General features: G+C 44.4%; 1 protein-coding gene across 1 annotated transcript; it reads right to left on the minus strand.

Moving 5' to 3' along the window:
- Positions 1-7866: 7866 nt before the first annotated feature.
- On the minus strand, positions 7867-15049 carry CBY2 (chibby family member 2). The gene is made up of 2 exons (XM_082365150.1): positions 9042-15049; positions 7867-8731 (listed from the first exon to the last, which is right to left on the minus strand). Exons 1-2 carry the CDS (start codon positions 9114-9116, stop codon positions 8567-8569), a joined length of 240 nt encoding a protein of 79 aa, XP_082221276.1. The 5' UTR covers positions 9117-15049; the 3' UTR covers positions 7867-8566.
- Between the last annotated feature and the right edge of the window lie 562 nt (positions 15050-15611).

Consider the following 15611-nt stretch of genomic DNA (forward strand, 5'->3'; position numbering starts at 1 on the left):
CCTACTGCCTTGCCTCGTAGAAATATTTTAGGATTAAAAGGGGTAATGTATGAAAGCACTAAGCATGGGTTCTGGCACACTTCTGTCACCCTAGAGGAAGAATAAACACTGTTCTCCAGCTACCGGAGCTGTAGATGTGTACCCACAATTGGCATCGCCCAACAGCCACTCACATTGTCCCAAATGGCAGTGCTACTGGTAAGTCCCACCTTCTTCCTGGCCCCATTCAGGCTTATCCTCCACTCTTAGCCATCCCCGATAGCAGCCCCTTTAACACCAACCAACATGGTGCTAAGCTTAAAACAGAGTCCAGCTGATAATTTTGGAAAGGAAGGGCACCATCACAGACATATCACCAAGCAATGGGAGTTCAACATGTGGCAGTGAAGACATCAAAGGATACCAAGGGATTCATACAGAGGAATTCATGATGGTGGCCATGCACCTCAAAACCACCACATAAAAAGAGGATCAGAGCCACAGAGCTTAAACCCAACAAACCACTGTCACACTTCTCAATACAGAAGAAGAATCTGAGTGAGTTTTAAATGCAGATTTTGGAGCCTTTACTTACAAGACTGATTCACTCATTCACTCATCCATCTGTATTTCTAACCAGCTCCCTCAGGTGATTCTGGCTTCCGGTGGTCAGAACTGCTCTGAGCCAGGTAGAATGCAGTTTGCTCAGATGAGGGTTACACCAGGGCTGAAGGCCAAGGGGTCAAGACTGGGGTCACACAGAGGCTCATCCTGGTTCTGTTGCTGATGGGCAGCGTGAAACTAGAGAGCTCTCACCCTCTCTGACACCCAGCTTTTCACTAGTACAAAAGAGAGTCAGACTCTGTGATCTTAAAGGCACCACCTTCCAACATTGAAAGTCAGCAAATTGTACCTGTAAAATGGAAATAATAACACGTGCCCTGCTTAAGTTCATAACACCGTTGTGAGGATTAAATGAGATAATGAATGCAAAAGTGTTTTTAAAACTGCCAGGTGCCATAGAAATGTAAGTGTTTTTAAAACTGCCAGGTGCCATCTTACATGTAAGAGATGTAAATGTAAGTTATTGTTACCAAGAAAAGGAGATTTCACTAATGCAGGAATTCTGAGATGAATTCAAAAAGCAGTGAACAAGTGGGATGCATCCTGGAGAAGAGGTAACAACTGCAGCAATGAATTTAAATAAAAATAAGATCATGAGAGCTGCTTCTAAATACACCAAAAGCATTTCATCCAAGTACATTGCAATGCTCTCCAAATATTAATTTCTCGTTTCTTAGGTTATTTTCAAAATTTTACAGACAGAGAAGATAGAAAACAAGTCAGGTTATTCACATTATATATATAGGCATATATAGAGATATATAATTTGTACAGCATATAAAGTTGGTTAGAATTCTTTAAGACCCAAAGAGCTAGATAAATAGAAGGCATGATTCTATGCTATTAACTTTCCAATAAGCATGTCATTAACTTTGTAAGGTTGTGCTTAATCTTCCAGAGAGCGAGGGTGCAGGGACATTCTGCAATCAGAACCTTATTTACTTTAAATAAATCCAGCCTCCATGGTGTTCATCCTTCTCAATGGGAGAAGCACAATGGCTCTTGTGGCTGAACCTGCGATCAGAATGAACCCCACTGTGAAAAGCCCAGACCGTTTCCTTATAAATTTAAGGTGCCTTGATCCCAGACTGGGAAGATTAGCCAAGGTCAATAAGGAGTAAATCTGGAGAGGTCCTCGTCATCCTCCAAGGATGAAGCACTACAGGACTCCATCTCAGCAGTAATATCCTGCTCTTGAAGATATTACTATGGAAAATGTAGTTTTAGTCAATGATGTGTATACCCATCAAGAGAAAGAAAGGGAAGAAGTTTTGCGCTACTGAATTCATTTAATCTTCACAACACTGATTTAATAAGGTGTTATTATTCCCATTTTACAGATGGAGAAACTGAAACTCAGAGAAGTTAAATAACCAGCACCAGTTCACTCAGTAAGTCACAAATCCAGTTCTGGCTCCCTGAACTTATGTATGTGAAGCACACGTGTAGGAAATCTCCATGAATTAAGCAAAGGACTTTCACTACTTAGGGACTTTTTATTATGGAAAATTTCAAACATACACAAAAAGAGAGAGGATAGTCTAATAAATTTCCATGTACCCAGCTTCAGCAGTTATCAAATCAAGACCACACTTGCTTCATCAATACCTTCATCCAATTCCAGAACCACTCCCCTGCCGCTGGGTTATTTCAAAGCAAAGTATAGACATTGTGCTGTTTTATCCATAAATACATCAATGCGTATTTTTTTTTAACAAAACCACAATACCATTATCTTCCCTTTAAAATTTAACAATGATCCCTTAATATCAACAAATACTGATTCAAATTTCCCCAACTCTCTCATTTCTTTTTTATGATTGATTTCTATCAGAAAGATACTCTTCCTGATCCAGGTGAACAACCAAAGAGAAACCTCCAGTGCTTTATACCTGTTCATAGTATCCTTGATGGCCTTTAAATCATCCTACTCAGTCAGCCACCTTTATTTTATATCCATATCCTGAACTGGGTACCCAAGGGATTTTCAACTATCCCCTCAACATAAAGACACTAAATAAAAACTTAACATGTGGGTGGCGGATCCCTAGCTATGGACAATTTGGGTATTTGGGCCCTTGTCCTTAGAGGATGTACCTCGGTTACATCTTCTAACCCTCTGACCTTGGTTTCCACTTCTGCATAATGAAAGGTCAGTAGCATTATCTCTAATATTCTCTTGTCTAACTTCCCCTGGTTGAAGGGATCCATGTTTATAAACTGGCACCACTATGGCCCCAGCAGTCCTCTTTTATCAACCTAGCTGACATCATGTCCCCTCCCTTAAATGACCAACACTTTCCAAGCAAGTCTTTTGCTGTCTCTGTTCCGTGCCCACGCACCTAATCCAGAAAATACTGATGGACTGATAGGTCTCCTTTACCTCCTTAACCAAGAGACCAAACCCTCCTCTTATGACTAAGTCCTTCTATCCTTCCTCTTATCCCCAGACAGGACCCAGAAAGTGGCCAAGTCCAGCATTGCCTCATGGCCTAGTTTCTTAGATAAAACACTTAAATACTGTAAAAATTTTAATAGTCATATATTTATTTTAATGGGTATTAGAAAAATATACCTATCTTATCAAACCCACAATCCTGTGGATAGGATTAAGATGAGGCTAAAGTAGAGCAGCATCTTTTCTTTTTCTGAAAATGAGACCATCTAAGGGAAAATACTAAATATACAGGATTTCAGATATGCCAAGAATCATGCTTAAACTCTGGGAAGGCATTGAGGCAAGACAAATTCTTTCTTTCCCATATTTCCCTGATTCCAATCAGACCTAGCTGGACTTAGTCCTCCAAGGAAATCTCTTTCTTGGCCTTGTGAAAACTTCTCACCCTAATCTATTCCCACTCTAAACATTCTTGCGCCAAATCACATTTATGTCAATGAATCAACTAACATTAATGTGGCATCTGTTCTCAGGGAACTTCCAATCAATTTGAAAATCAATGCATAGCAACCATTATTTCTTGGTGTAAGTGAGGGAGGTTGACGTGCAGCAAGCATTAATTCTGGCAGTAAAGTATGGGGAACAGGGGACTGGACATCATAAAACTGAAAAGAGTCCTGGGTCTGTGCTGTATGAGTGCATGGCCTTTACAAAATCACTTAATTTCTCTGCCTCAGTTTCCATATCTAGAAAATGTGGATGCTAGCATGATTTAGAGCCACCCCCTATGTTTGTGCAGGCTGTACAATGCCCAACTCTTGAGGGTGCCATTCACAACTGGTGTTGCAGTGCACAACCTGTGCAACCGTCTACAGCAGTTTTACTAACACCTGCCCTATTTATTTCAGATGCTTTGTCGTAAAGTTCAAAAATAAAAGGAGAATATGTGACATCTTCTTTGTTTATAGAGAGCTACAGACATGCAAGAATGGTTACTGTGGATTCAGAAGAGAAGTTGCTTAGCATTTCCTTCGATTGTATAGAGCAAGGAAAAGGAAGTAACACTGAATGACTATTATGTGATGATATGCTGATTTCCATAGTCATAGGTAATATCTTACTGAAAAGAGCTACCATGGTTCTACCAAAGATCACATAGCCAGCAAGGGTTTAAAACCAGGATATCTGACTCCAAACTGCAGGCTCATTCTAGCTCTTTATAATGCCCAGATATTTTATTTTGCATGTGTGTTGATATCACTCCTTTGCAGTGATTCTCGTACGTCTTGTCCCATCTTGTCCCCAGATGAATAAATTGTAATTACCTGAGCACAGTGACCCGTCCCTTACTTTTTTTGACATCCCTAGTCCTGGAAGTTAGAACAACACATTTCACATACAGTGGAGGTGTAATGAGTCCTTGCCAATGCACTAATCAACTAAAGTGCGCTGAAAGGTAAGGAGGAGATATCAGATTGAACTACACAAAGCTGTTAACATTATACTATTTTTGGCCCTCAAAAGTGGTGATTTTGTTTACCTTAATATTTTTAGTCTATTTAGGAAAGCCGTATCCACGTTTCAATTCACATTTTTAAACTGCAGAGCTGTTACATCATGGGTTCTCCCCACATCCATCTACACAGTCCCTAAAGGAAGCTGCCCTCTGCACACAAGCATGCTGTTTGTGCACGCTGCCATCTTGAACCTATAATCCAATGAGGCGAGAGGTCTTAAATTCCCAGTAGCTTTGGGCTTAAAAGTCCCATCTTTGACTGCTCTTGTGAAAGTCACTTAACTTCTCTGAATGTCACCTCTAAAATGAACCCCAATGTAGCTGTTCTGCCTACTTCCTGGTGTTGTTGTGAGACGCTAAGAAAGTGGTCGGTAAGCTGTCCTGTCATAAAGACCAAACAGGGGCTTCCCGGGCGGCCCAGTGGTTAAGACTCCGCACTTCCCAGGCGGGGGACGCGGGTTCGATCCCTGCTCAGGGAATTAAGATCCCACATGCCACGCAGCCAAAAAATTTAAAAAAAAAAAAAAAAAAGACCAAACAGATAGCCAGTTCTACTAGTAAAGCTTAAACATTCCTGGCCAGAACACTATAGCAAATGCTGAATGTATTTCTTTACAAAAGGACTTTCCAAAAAGTGAGCATCTGAGCTAAGCAAACCCTCGAGGTACTTGAGGTAAAAAATCCCAGGCCCCCTTAGCTGATGTTTGAAGCCAGCTCCTTCTTGGTAGGTCTCCTCAACCAGCGGTATCACTGGGTTAGTTTCATGGGCTAAACTAATCTGTCCTTGCTGTCGTTGAGCCCCGCCAAGAGGTCTGGGCCAAGAAAAAGCCCCTGGAACACCCCCGAAAGTTCTCTTCAGCCTAGGAGGCGGAGTCTATGGCAGCATGATCCAAGCCCCCAAAGAAGCCTGGCCTGGTTTCCCCATGAAGGAAAGGACGGTCTCTTCCTTGACCTGTGGGAAATGCCCTCACATGTGGATGCAGACCCAGTAGGTGGGAGAGGAAAAGGGGGGCTTCCTCATGAAAGAATGGGATACGAGAAAGGATGCAGGAGGGGAAGACAAATGGCCACGGCGCTCATCATACCTTCCATCTGGCTTTGTTAGGAAGGTGACCAAGAGACTCTGCCCTCAGGAGCAATGTGCTCCCAGTTGTGACCTAAGTAAGATGCATTAGTGCTGAGGGTCCAGGAAGGGCCCTGGGCACCACCATCTCCCTCACAGGTGCCTGAATCCCACCTATGGTTGGGAATCCGTCCTTAACATCAGGCCTGGCCTTCTCCCTGGCACCTCCTTTTTAAATGCATTTGGTCCTAGAAGGAAAATGCATGAAATCACCAACTATGTGCTTCTGTCAGATCACCAGCCTTGTGTGTGGCAAGTGGAGACCGTGGAGGAGGAATAGCCAGTGGAAGGGCGGGCAGGGCAAAGGCAAAGGAGAGGTGATAAGACCAAAGTCTCTTTCTGATGCTAAGGGGTGCCTGAGGAACAGGACTCGGAGTGGGACCTTCTGGGGAGGAATTTCTGGGGTTGCAGGCCTCCCACCTAAATAGTTCGGGAACAGGGCTAGACAATGACTAGCCAGTTTAGCTGACATGCGCTGAGGTTCTCTCCACTCCTGGAGAAGTATGGCTACCACAGACCAGAAGAGACGTCCAAATGCTCCCAGCAGACTTCAAGCCTGTTGACCAAGTTTTTTAAAGCCCTACTTTGCCAGCATTACTGAGGGTTACGGTCAGAGAACATTCAACCATCTGGGGTTACTTTTCAAGCATGTGAAGCTGAGAGGCCCAGAATGCTGGAAGGAAAAGCCAGATCCGCCACTAATTTTCAGACCAGGTTGACAAGGCTGAGTCTCATTATCATATTTTTAAATTAACTCCGTTCCCGAGCACCATGAGAAAGTCAATGTTGGTTTTAATAAATGCGAACAGATAAGAGGATAATTCACAGGTCAGTGTGATTGATTTTGATAGAATCATAACACTAACAGCAAAGAGGATAAAGATGTCATCTGTCATGTATCTGGTAGTTTTAGCTAATTGTTTAACACACAGTCTTCTGAAATCTTCCTCCTAACACTTATTCAAATTGGTAGAGATACAGGCATCGTTGGTGGATTCCATAGCTTCTGAAGAACAAACCCAAACAAAGGGGACCGAGAAAAGGCAACAGCAAGGGATGAGGGGGGCCCTGGAGGGCGCTGTGGGAGCTCATTCTGACCTGGTATAGATCCTTCATTAATGATCTCACAGGAAACAGTGCCTTTATGAAACTCACAGATAGCGCTCACTGGGGAAATGGGAATGCTGGTGAGAACTGAATCATTATGTACAAAAGGAACCAGGAGGGCAGAGAGCTTGGGCAGGAAGTAACATTGATGGCTGGCAAGTTAATGTGTTGGAGGGAAATAGATCAGAAAACACAAATGTTTAATGTGAGGAAGAAAAACTGGAAATCAATAAGACCCGAAAAGACCTAAGGGTGAAACAAAGAGTGAATCATAGGCATTTGCAATGTAAATGAGAAGCGCCAGGCATGATTGGGAGCTGGGAGGCCAGAGGTACTTTCTGGAAACACAGCTGCTGCTGCAATCCCTTTCCCCAGTGAATGGGCTCAGCCTCAAAACGAAGCAGAATGTGGCAGATACATGCAGGGAGCTCACGGTAAGCGGTGACGATGGGCGGAGAAGAGGCACCACCTCTTAAGAGCAAGGGAAGAAGCAGGTGGCATGTGCCCAGCTTGCGGCACAGCAGAGGAAGTGGGCACTGACCTGGCTTCAAGGCTCTAACTCCAGCTCTGCCATTACTAGTGGGCTTCCTAGGGTTCCCAGTTCCCGTTCCTGTACAATCTCTCCCTCATGCTGCATGGCCCAGTGCCGCCACGTGATCAAATCAGTGCTCAATCTCCCTTCCTCCCCTTGTTGTTTGTTTTGTTTTGTTTTTGTTTGTTTGGCCACACCATGCAGCATGCGGGATCTTAGTCCCCCGACCAGGGATCGAACCCGTGCCCCCTGCGGTGGAAGCGCAAAGTCTTAACCACTGGACCGCCAGGGAAGTCCCCCTTCCTCCCCTTGTTAACCACATCAGTCCTCCCAGTGCTGCCAGCTGTAACCATCTCATCTGGGGAGGTCCAGTCAGCACACTGGGCCCTCTCACAGCTCTAGTGATGGCCCAGTTCAGATCATCTAAACTTATAGACGCCCCCTTCACCCCAAGCACCAGCCTAGAGTACCCTGCCGGGTGTCTGGAACCTGCCGCAGGAACCTGCCAAGGGGTGTACCCATGAGGCACATCTGCCCCTGTGCCCAGGCAGCAGGTGTCCTCTAATTTCATGCTCTCCAAGATCCCAGGATGCCCACTGGTGATCAATTCTGTTCCTACACATCCCTGGACAGAGCTTTCAGATAGTTACCTCTGCAGTGGATTCCTCCACCCTACATTTTAGCCCCTCTGGTTGCACCGCCATGATCTTCCAACAGGGCCTTAGGTGACTCTGGAGAAGCAAGCCTGCCCCCTTTGTGACACAGCAGTAGGAACAATCCAATCGGGAGGACCCCTCCCAGGAAACAGCTGCTTAGCAGGAGGAGGACTGAGAATCTCCAGCCTGTCATCCGTTCATTGGCCTCCATTCTGAACCCCTCAGGCCCACCCCTCTTACACTCTCTCTGTCTTTGGTGTACAGCAGGCCTTCATTCTCTTGACCCCGCCGCATGACTCTGTACCCCTCAGCCCACATCCTAGGTTCATGGATTCAGTCGTAGGCTTTTGATTGCAAGTCTCAGTTCTAATTCTGCCCCCGTAAATCCAGAGTAGTTGCACAACAGCAAGCACCAAAAGATGTAATTTTGAGAAGATTGGCTTATTTCCGAGAGTCACAGAAACTTCAAGTGGTAGGGCTGGAAGGTCTTCCCAGATCACCTAACCCACCCCCCTCATTCGAGGGATGAGAAACCCGAGACGCTGAGTGACTAAGTGGGCTCCCCCAGGTACACAGCTGGCTGGCAGCTGACCTAGAACTAGAATCTGAGGCCCTGACTACTCTGCTCCTTCTATGACATCCTGCTAGAGTTTTGACAGAGGAGGGCTACTCTGGCTAAAACTGAGAGGTTGCATCCTTCTGTGATTATCCCTACCTGAGGTAGAACCACATTGATTGGAATTTCTAGGCTTTCAGATCTGGTATCTCTTTTTCTTGTAAAATTTGGCCTCGAGTGCTGTGGAAAAGAGAAAATAAGTAGATTTCTGCTTCCCAGCCCATCCTCTGGGCCTCAACTTCTCACCTGAAAAACAGAGGAGTTTTTACTACTCACTTATCCCCTCTTGTTAATTATGTACGTTATGAAAATCTGAGTCTGAAAGAATGTGAAGATGATATCTGATATGATGCTTTATCAATCTCTGAACAGAAATTAAGACAGGTATTATAGTTGATGGAAAAGCTTTCTGAAAGTCTGTGGAGCAGAGGTACCGATACCTACTACCTTTTCTAAAATTATTATTTCTATCTCAAGTAAAAAGCCATACCAATGTTAGGTGCCAGGTATAGGTCCTATGCAGAAGTTGGTCACCAAAACACTCAGAACATTCCAGGGGTGACATCACAAAATAATATGGTGTTTTTCAAGGCTCATGGTCTCTCTCTGAGCATCACAGGTGGGAATGAGGCATCTGATGGTCAGCAAGAGCTCACCCTGGTTGTGTCCACATGGCCGGTCAAGGTCGGTGTGACACACAATAGCCCAAACACGGGCCCCCTGTTTGGTCATCCTGGCTGACATTTACATCCCCACTGCCAGGCTGGGCCGAGACCCCTATCCTCTCTCCAGGGGTGGCATCTTCTACTTGGATTACTCAAGAAGGAAGAAGTCCAGACCAAGAGAAAGAATGTAGTCTGAGATGTTTTTTGACACCAATCTATTCTTCAGTTCTCTGACACCAGTTGGATGTCCTATAATTCAATTCTGACACACCCTACCTGGAGTTGGGGCCAGATCCCACGAGTTAAAGGGCTCAGTCCCACAAAACTGCTCCCACTGCAGATGCCAGTGACAAGTCTTGGGCCACCAGTACTTCTAACTAACCAGCTATAAATCAGAGGCTCCCAGTTTTGATGATTTGCTAGAAGAGCTCAAAGAACTCAGGAAGACACTTTACTTACAAATATAGGTTTTGGGTTTGTTTTTTTAAATAAAACATACAGCTCAGGAACAGCCAAATGGAAAAGATGCTTAAGGCAAGGTAAGAGGGGAGAGGGAGGCGGAGCTTCCATACCCAGCAGGGCCCACCACCCTCCCTGCGCTCCCCAACTCGGAAGCTCTCCAAACCCTGTCGTTTAGCGGTTTTTATGGATGTCCATTATATGGTCATGATTGATTATTTCATTGGCCTTTGGTGATTGAATAATAAAAGATACAGATTCACTCAAGAAATCCCAAGGGTTTTAAGTTACTCTGTGCCAGGAACTGGGAACAAAGACCAAACGTATATTTTTATTAGACCACATGTAGAAACTGCTGACATCTGGGCTTCACGAAAGGGACAGCCTAGTTCCCTGGCCTCAATTCTGTCAAATCATTTGCCTCTAGAGGCTGTCAGTGGGAGCCCTCCTATGTACCTTAAGTCTCCCGTTAGGGGGGGAACTCCAACCCCACACTATTATGCCACATGCAGGGAAAGAAGTGGTGGACCAGGGTCACTGTAACAACCCACCGGAAGCTCCGGCACCCAAGTTACATGCAAGCCTCGCTTTAAGAAAATCCAGTGTACAAAAAAATCAAAGACATACATATGCAAAAACCAAAAAAGTAATTAATCACATTATCAAAGAATTTCTCATTTTCAATGGGAACTTCTCCTAGGACTTCTTTTTTAATTTTTATTTTATTTCTTAATTGTGGTTACAAACACATAACATTAAATTTTCCATCTTAGGGACTTCCCTGGTGGTGCAGTGGTTAAGAATCCGCCTGCCAATGCAGGGGACACAGGTTCGAACCCTGATCCGGGAAGATCCCACATGCCGCGGAGCAACTAAGCCCATGTGCCACAACTACTGAGCCCACATGCCACAACTACTGAAGCCCACGTGCCTAGAGCCCGTGCTCCAGAACAAGAGAAGCCACCGCAATGAGGAACCCGTGCACCACAACGAAGAGTAGCCCCTGCTCGCCGCAACTAGAGAAAGCCCACACGCAGCTACGGGACCCAACACAGTCAAAAATAAGTAAATAAATAAATAATTTAAAAAAAATTTTTTTTTCCATCTTAAACATTTTCGAGTATACAGTCCAGGAGTGTCAAGTACATCCACATTGCTGCGCAATGGATCTCTAGAACTTTTTCATCTTGCAAAACTGAAACTCTATGACCATTAAACACTACCTACTCTCCCACCTACCCCCAGCCCTGGGAAACCACCTTTCCACTTTCTATTTCTATGATTTTGACCTCTTTAGATACCTCATATGAGTGGAATCATATAGTATTTGTCCTTTTGTGACTGGCTTACTTAATTTAGCATCATGTCCTCAAAAAACCTCCATTTGGGGGCATGTGACAGGATCTCCTTTTTTTAAGCTGCATAATATTTCTTTGTGTTTATATACCACACATTTTATTTTATTTCTTTATCCATTCATTCATTGATGAACATTTGGGTTGCTTCCACCTCTTGACTATTGTGAATAATGCTGCAATGAACATGAGTGTGCAAAGATCTCTTTGAGATCCTGCTTTTAATTCTTTTGGATATATACACAGAAGTAGGATTGCTGGATCATATGTAGTTTTATTTTTAATTTTTTGAGGAACCTCTATATTGTTTTCCACACCAGCTGTACCATCATTTCAACCAACAGTGCACAAGGGTTCCCATTTTTCCACATCCTCATTGACACTTGTTTTCTCTTTCTCCAACTGTTTCTATAAGTGATTAACTCCCACACTGCCTGAAAACACGATTCGGTTTTTCCTTAAACACACACCTCACGGAAGCACCTGCACGTGCACCTCTGAGGCTGAGCTGGGAAGACTAAACAGAGAGGGAAGTGGCTGTATTCATTTCCTAGGGCTGCACAAAGGACCATGAACCGAATGGCGTAAAACAACGGAAATGCATTGTCTCCCAGTTCTGGAGGCTGGAGGTCCAAAATCAAGGTATTGGCAAGACCAGGCTCCCTTGGAAACCTGTAGGGGAGAACCTTCCTCGCCTCTCTCCGAGCATCTGAAGGTTGCTGGCCGTCCTTGGCCTGCCTTGATTGCACCGCAGTGCTTCAGGCTGTGCCTATGGCATCAGATGGCACTCTCCCCCGTGGGTCTGTATATGTTCTCGTCTTAAGAGGGCACCAATCATATGGGACTAAGGCCCACCCTACTGTTGTATAACCTCATCTTAACTAATTACATCTGCAATGACCCTCTTTCCAAATAAGATTACATTCGGAGGTACTGGGGGTTCTGCTGTCAACATATCATTTTGGGGGGGGGACACAATTCAACCCATAACATAACCTAATATTAACCGAACATATAATAAACACCAGCACTGTGCTAGGTACTTTATGTTATTTTCACTTAATCAGAGTCACTGGCAAATATGCAGATCCTACCACCCTTGGGATACAGCCCACCCTTGGGGTCCCTAAGCCCATCGCCCTGGCCCATCTCCAGCAAGTTCAGTTGATCCCCTTTTTTCCCACCTCTAGTGCCAAGGAACACAAGCTCTGCCCTGTAAGGCTCCCCATGAACAAAGGAACCTGCTAGTAAGCCTGATGTATTTTATTACTATTACATATATTATATATTATTCATATTTATTATCATTTCCATTCTATTATTTTGCCTGCTCTTAGACCCTCTGCCTTCTCCATAGTTTTGACCATTTGTCCCCTAGTTCCCTCCGGGGTGAGAAAATCCTTACCCCAATCCTGCCCTGAGGCCATATCTGGAGAAAGAAACAGACCACCCATTTAAGTTACTCAGTGATTTGCTAGTATGACCCCAAAGTCAGACCCATGATATCAGGGGAGCTCATGGTACAGTTCATTCCTAGAAAGGAAGTCCTGCTACTGGATGATCACGGAGACTCCCTGGGTCCAGACCATGGTGCAAATCACCAAAGACAGCTGCTGATAGATTTGGATATAGGGTAAGCGAGAAAGGAGCTAGGGTACTACTTCCCTCTTTCCTCGCCTCTGCCACAGTCCTTTGCCTTTTCTCTGCAGACGCCTGGCTCCAGGGCAAGGGGCAGTCACCAGATCTGTGGCCGACAGTGATGGCCCTCACAGCAGGCAGCTGACTCATTATCCACCGCTATCTGGTCAAAGCCCCTCCCCACCTCATCCTAGGAGGGGGAGTGCTGAGGGAAGGAAACAAAGCAAACAGGCACATGGACTGGCCTGCCACATTAGCATGAAAAGAATTTCTTTTACTGAACCCAAAGGAAAGGCACCGATAAGAATAAATGAGGCTGCACATAGCAAGGTCACGGACACTGGCCACAGAAGACCTGTGTGCAAATCTGGAGGCCCAGAAATAGTTATTTACTATGTGTCTTAGTCAGCTCTGTCTGCTGTAACATCCACAGACTGGATGGCCTAACAACTGACTTTTATTTCTCGCAGTTCTAAAGGCTGGGAAGTTCAAAATCAAGGTGCTGGCAGATCTGGTTCCTCATGAGGCCCGTTTCCAGGTTTGCAGATGGCCACCTTCTCACTGTGTCGTTACACGAGAGAGAGAGAGAGAGACACAGAGAGAGAGAGAGAGAGAGAGTGTGTGTGTGTGTGTGTGTGTGTGTTCTAGTCTCTCTTTCTCTTTTATAAGGACACTAATCCCATCCTTAAGACTTCATCCAAACGTAATTACCTCCCAAAGGCCAAACCTCCAAATACCATCACACTGTGGATTAGGGCTGCACAATATGAATTTTGGAGGGACACAAACATTCAGTCCATATCACCATGTGACCTGGGCAAGTTACCCCACCTCTCAGAAGCTCAGTTTACTCATCTCCAAAATAAGGAAATTACATCTAATTTGAGATCACATATGTAAAGAAGCCGACAGTAAGCTCTCAATAATCACTGTTTTGGTGCCTTCGGACAAAATTGCCTTGCTCCCTTTGACTTAAAATCTCAAGCAGCTGACACACAACTGGTGCTGCTGTTAAAATGGCTTGATACTATAGCTTGGGTGAGGGCTTGTTTGTTTGCTTGCTTGCTTGATTTGCCTTTTGTTTTTAAGGGAAGAGCATTTTGAACTGGGAATCCTGGTACCGGCTTCTGCAGTTGCCCATTACTTGGGTCTCTTCCTCCTCAGCAGGACACACACATCTGTAAGCCAGTACTCAAAAACTTCCTTGAGATTGTGCCCCAAATGTTATTACTCAGATTAACACCGTCACCAATCACCCACGTTCCATGAGCATCCACAGTTGGTGGGTACTGCACAGAGCACAGAGGTAGACATGCCTCGTGGCTTTCTGATCTAAACAGACAGGTAGAACAGAGACAAAGGAAAGGGCAAGCACGCATCCAAGACTCTCCCCGCTGTCCACGTCTGCAGCTTGTCTGGTGATGAATCACAGGGGGCAATTCAACAAGCAGGAGGGTCCATTAGAGAGCACGGGCCCCCTGCCCTTCCCCAGAGAGCCACAGAAACTGCAGCTCTTGGTCCAGGAGTCAGAGGTGGGCGTGGGGCATATGTTCTGACTTTTCTCTCCTTCTCATTTGTGGAGAAGGGGATGGGGAGTTGCGTGGGTGTAGTAAATTATCATGATGCCTGTCCTCTCCAAATCGCATGACGTGTTTGGGAAGGTTTGTTATTTTTGCTACATAGGGCAGAGGGCAGCTCTACTCTGGAGCCAGAAGAGCAGCCCGAGCCCAGCCAGGCTTTGGGCCAAGCTGCTCCTGGGACAGGCTAGGAGCTCTCACCTTCTGAGGAAGCAGGAGGCAACGGCCAGGAAGAGCAAGAGAGCAGCAGATGAGTCTGTCAGGCAACAAATACAGACCAACTGTTGGAAAAGTCTGGGCGGGAAGGAAGTAGAAAAATACAATGTCTGCTCTCAGAGGTGGTTGGTTGAGGTGAATAGTTGTTATTGAATCACTCACATTTGTGGGAATACTGAAGGAACCAACAGAAGTGGCAGCTGTCGGAAAGCAGGGCAATTGACACTCCCAGGTTCCAGAGATAACAGGATAGCAGATCATTCTTGGTGATCACCCTGATATCAAAACCAGACAAAGATACTACAAAAGAAGAAAATTACAGACCAATATCACTGATGAATATAGATGCAAAAATCCTCAACAAAATACTAGCAAACAGAATCCAACAACATATTAAAAGGATCATACACCATGATCAAGTGGGATTTATCCCAGGGATGCAAGGATTCTTCAATATATGCAAATCAATCAATGTGATAACACCATATTAACAAATTGAAGAATAAAAATATGATCATCTCAATAGAAGCAGAAAAAGCTTTTGACAAAATTCAACACCCATTTATGATAAAAACTCTCCAGAAAGTGGGCATTGATGGAACGTACCTCAACATAATAAAGTCCATATATGACAAATCCACAGCAAACATCATTCTCAGTAGTGAAAAACTGAAAGAATTTACTCTAAGATCAAGAACAAGACAAGGATGTCCACTCTCACCACTATTATTCAACATAGTTTTGGAAGTACTAGCCATGGCAATCAGAGAAGAAAAAGAAATAAAAGGAATACAAATTGGAAAAGAAGAAGTAAAACTGTCACTGTTTGCAGATGACATGATACTATACGTAGAAAATCTTAAAGACGCCACCAGAAAACTACTAGAGCTAATCAATGAATTTGGTAAAGTTGCAGGATATAAAATTAATGCGCAGAAATCTCTTGCATTTCACACTAACGATGAAAGATCAGAAAGAGAAATTAAGGAAACAATCCCATTCACTATTGCAACAAAAAGAGTAAAATACCTAGGAATAAACCTACCTAAGGAGGTAAAAGAACTGTACTCAGAAAACTATAAGACACTGATGAAAGAAATCAAAGATGACACAAACAGATGGAGAGATATACCATGTTCTTGGATGGGAA

The sequence above is a fragment of the Balaenoptera borealis genome, assembly GCF_965194805.1.
Source record: "Balaenoptera borealis genome assembly, chromosome: 18".
Taxonomy (NCBI): Eukaryota; Metazoa; Chordata; class Mammalia; order Artiodactyla; family Balaenopteridae; genus Balaenoptera; species Balaenoptera borealis.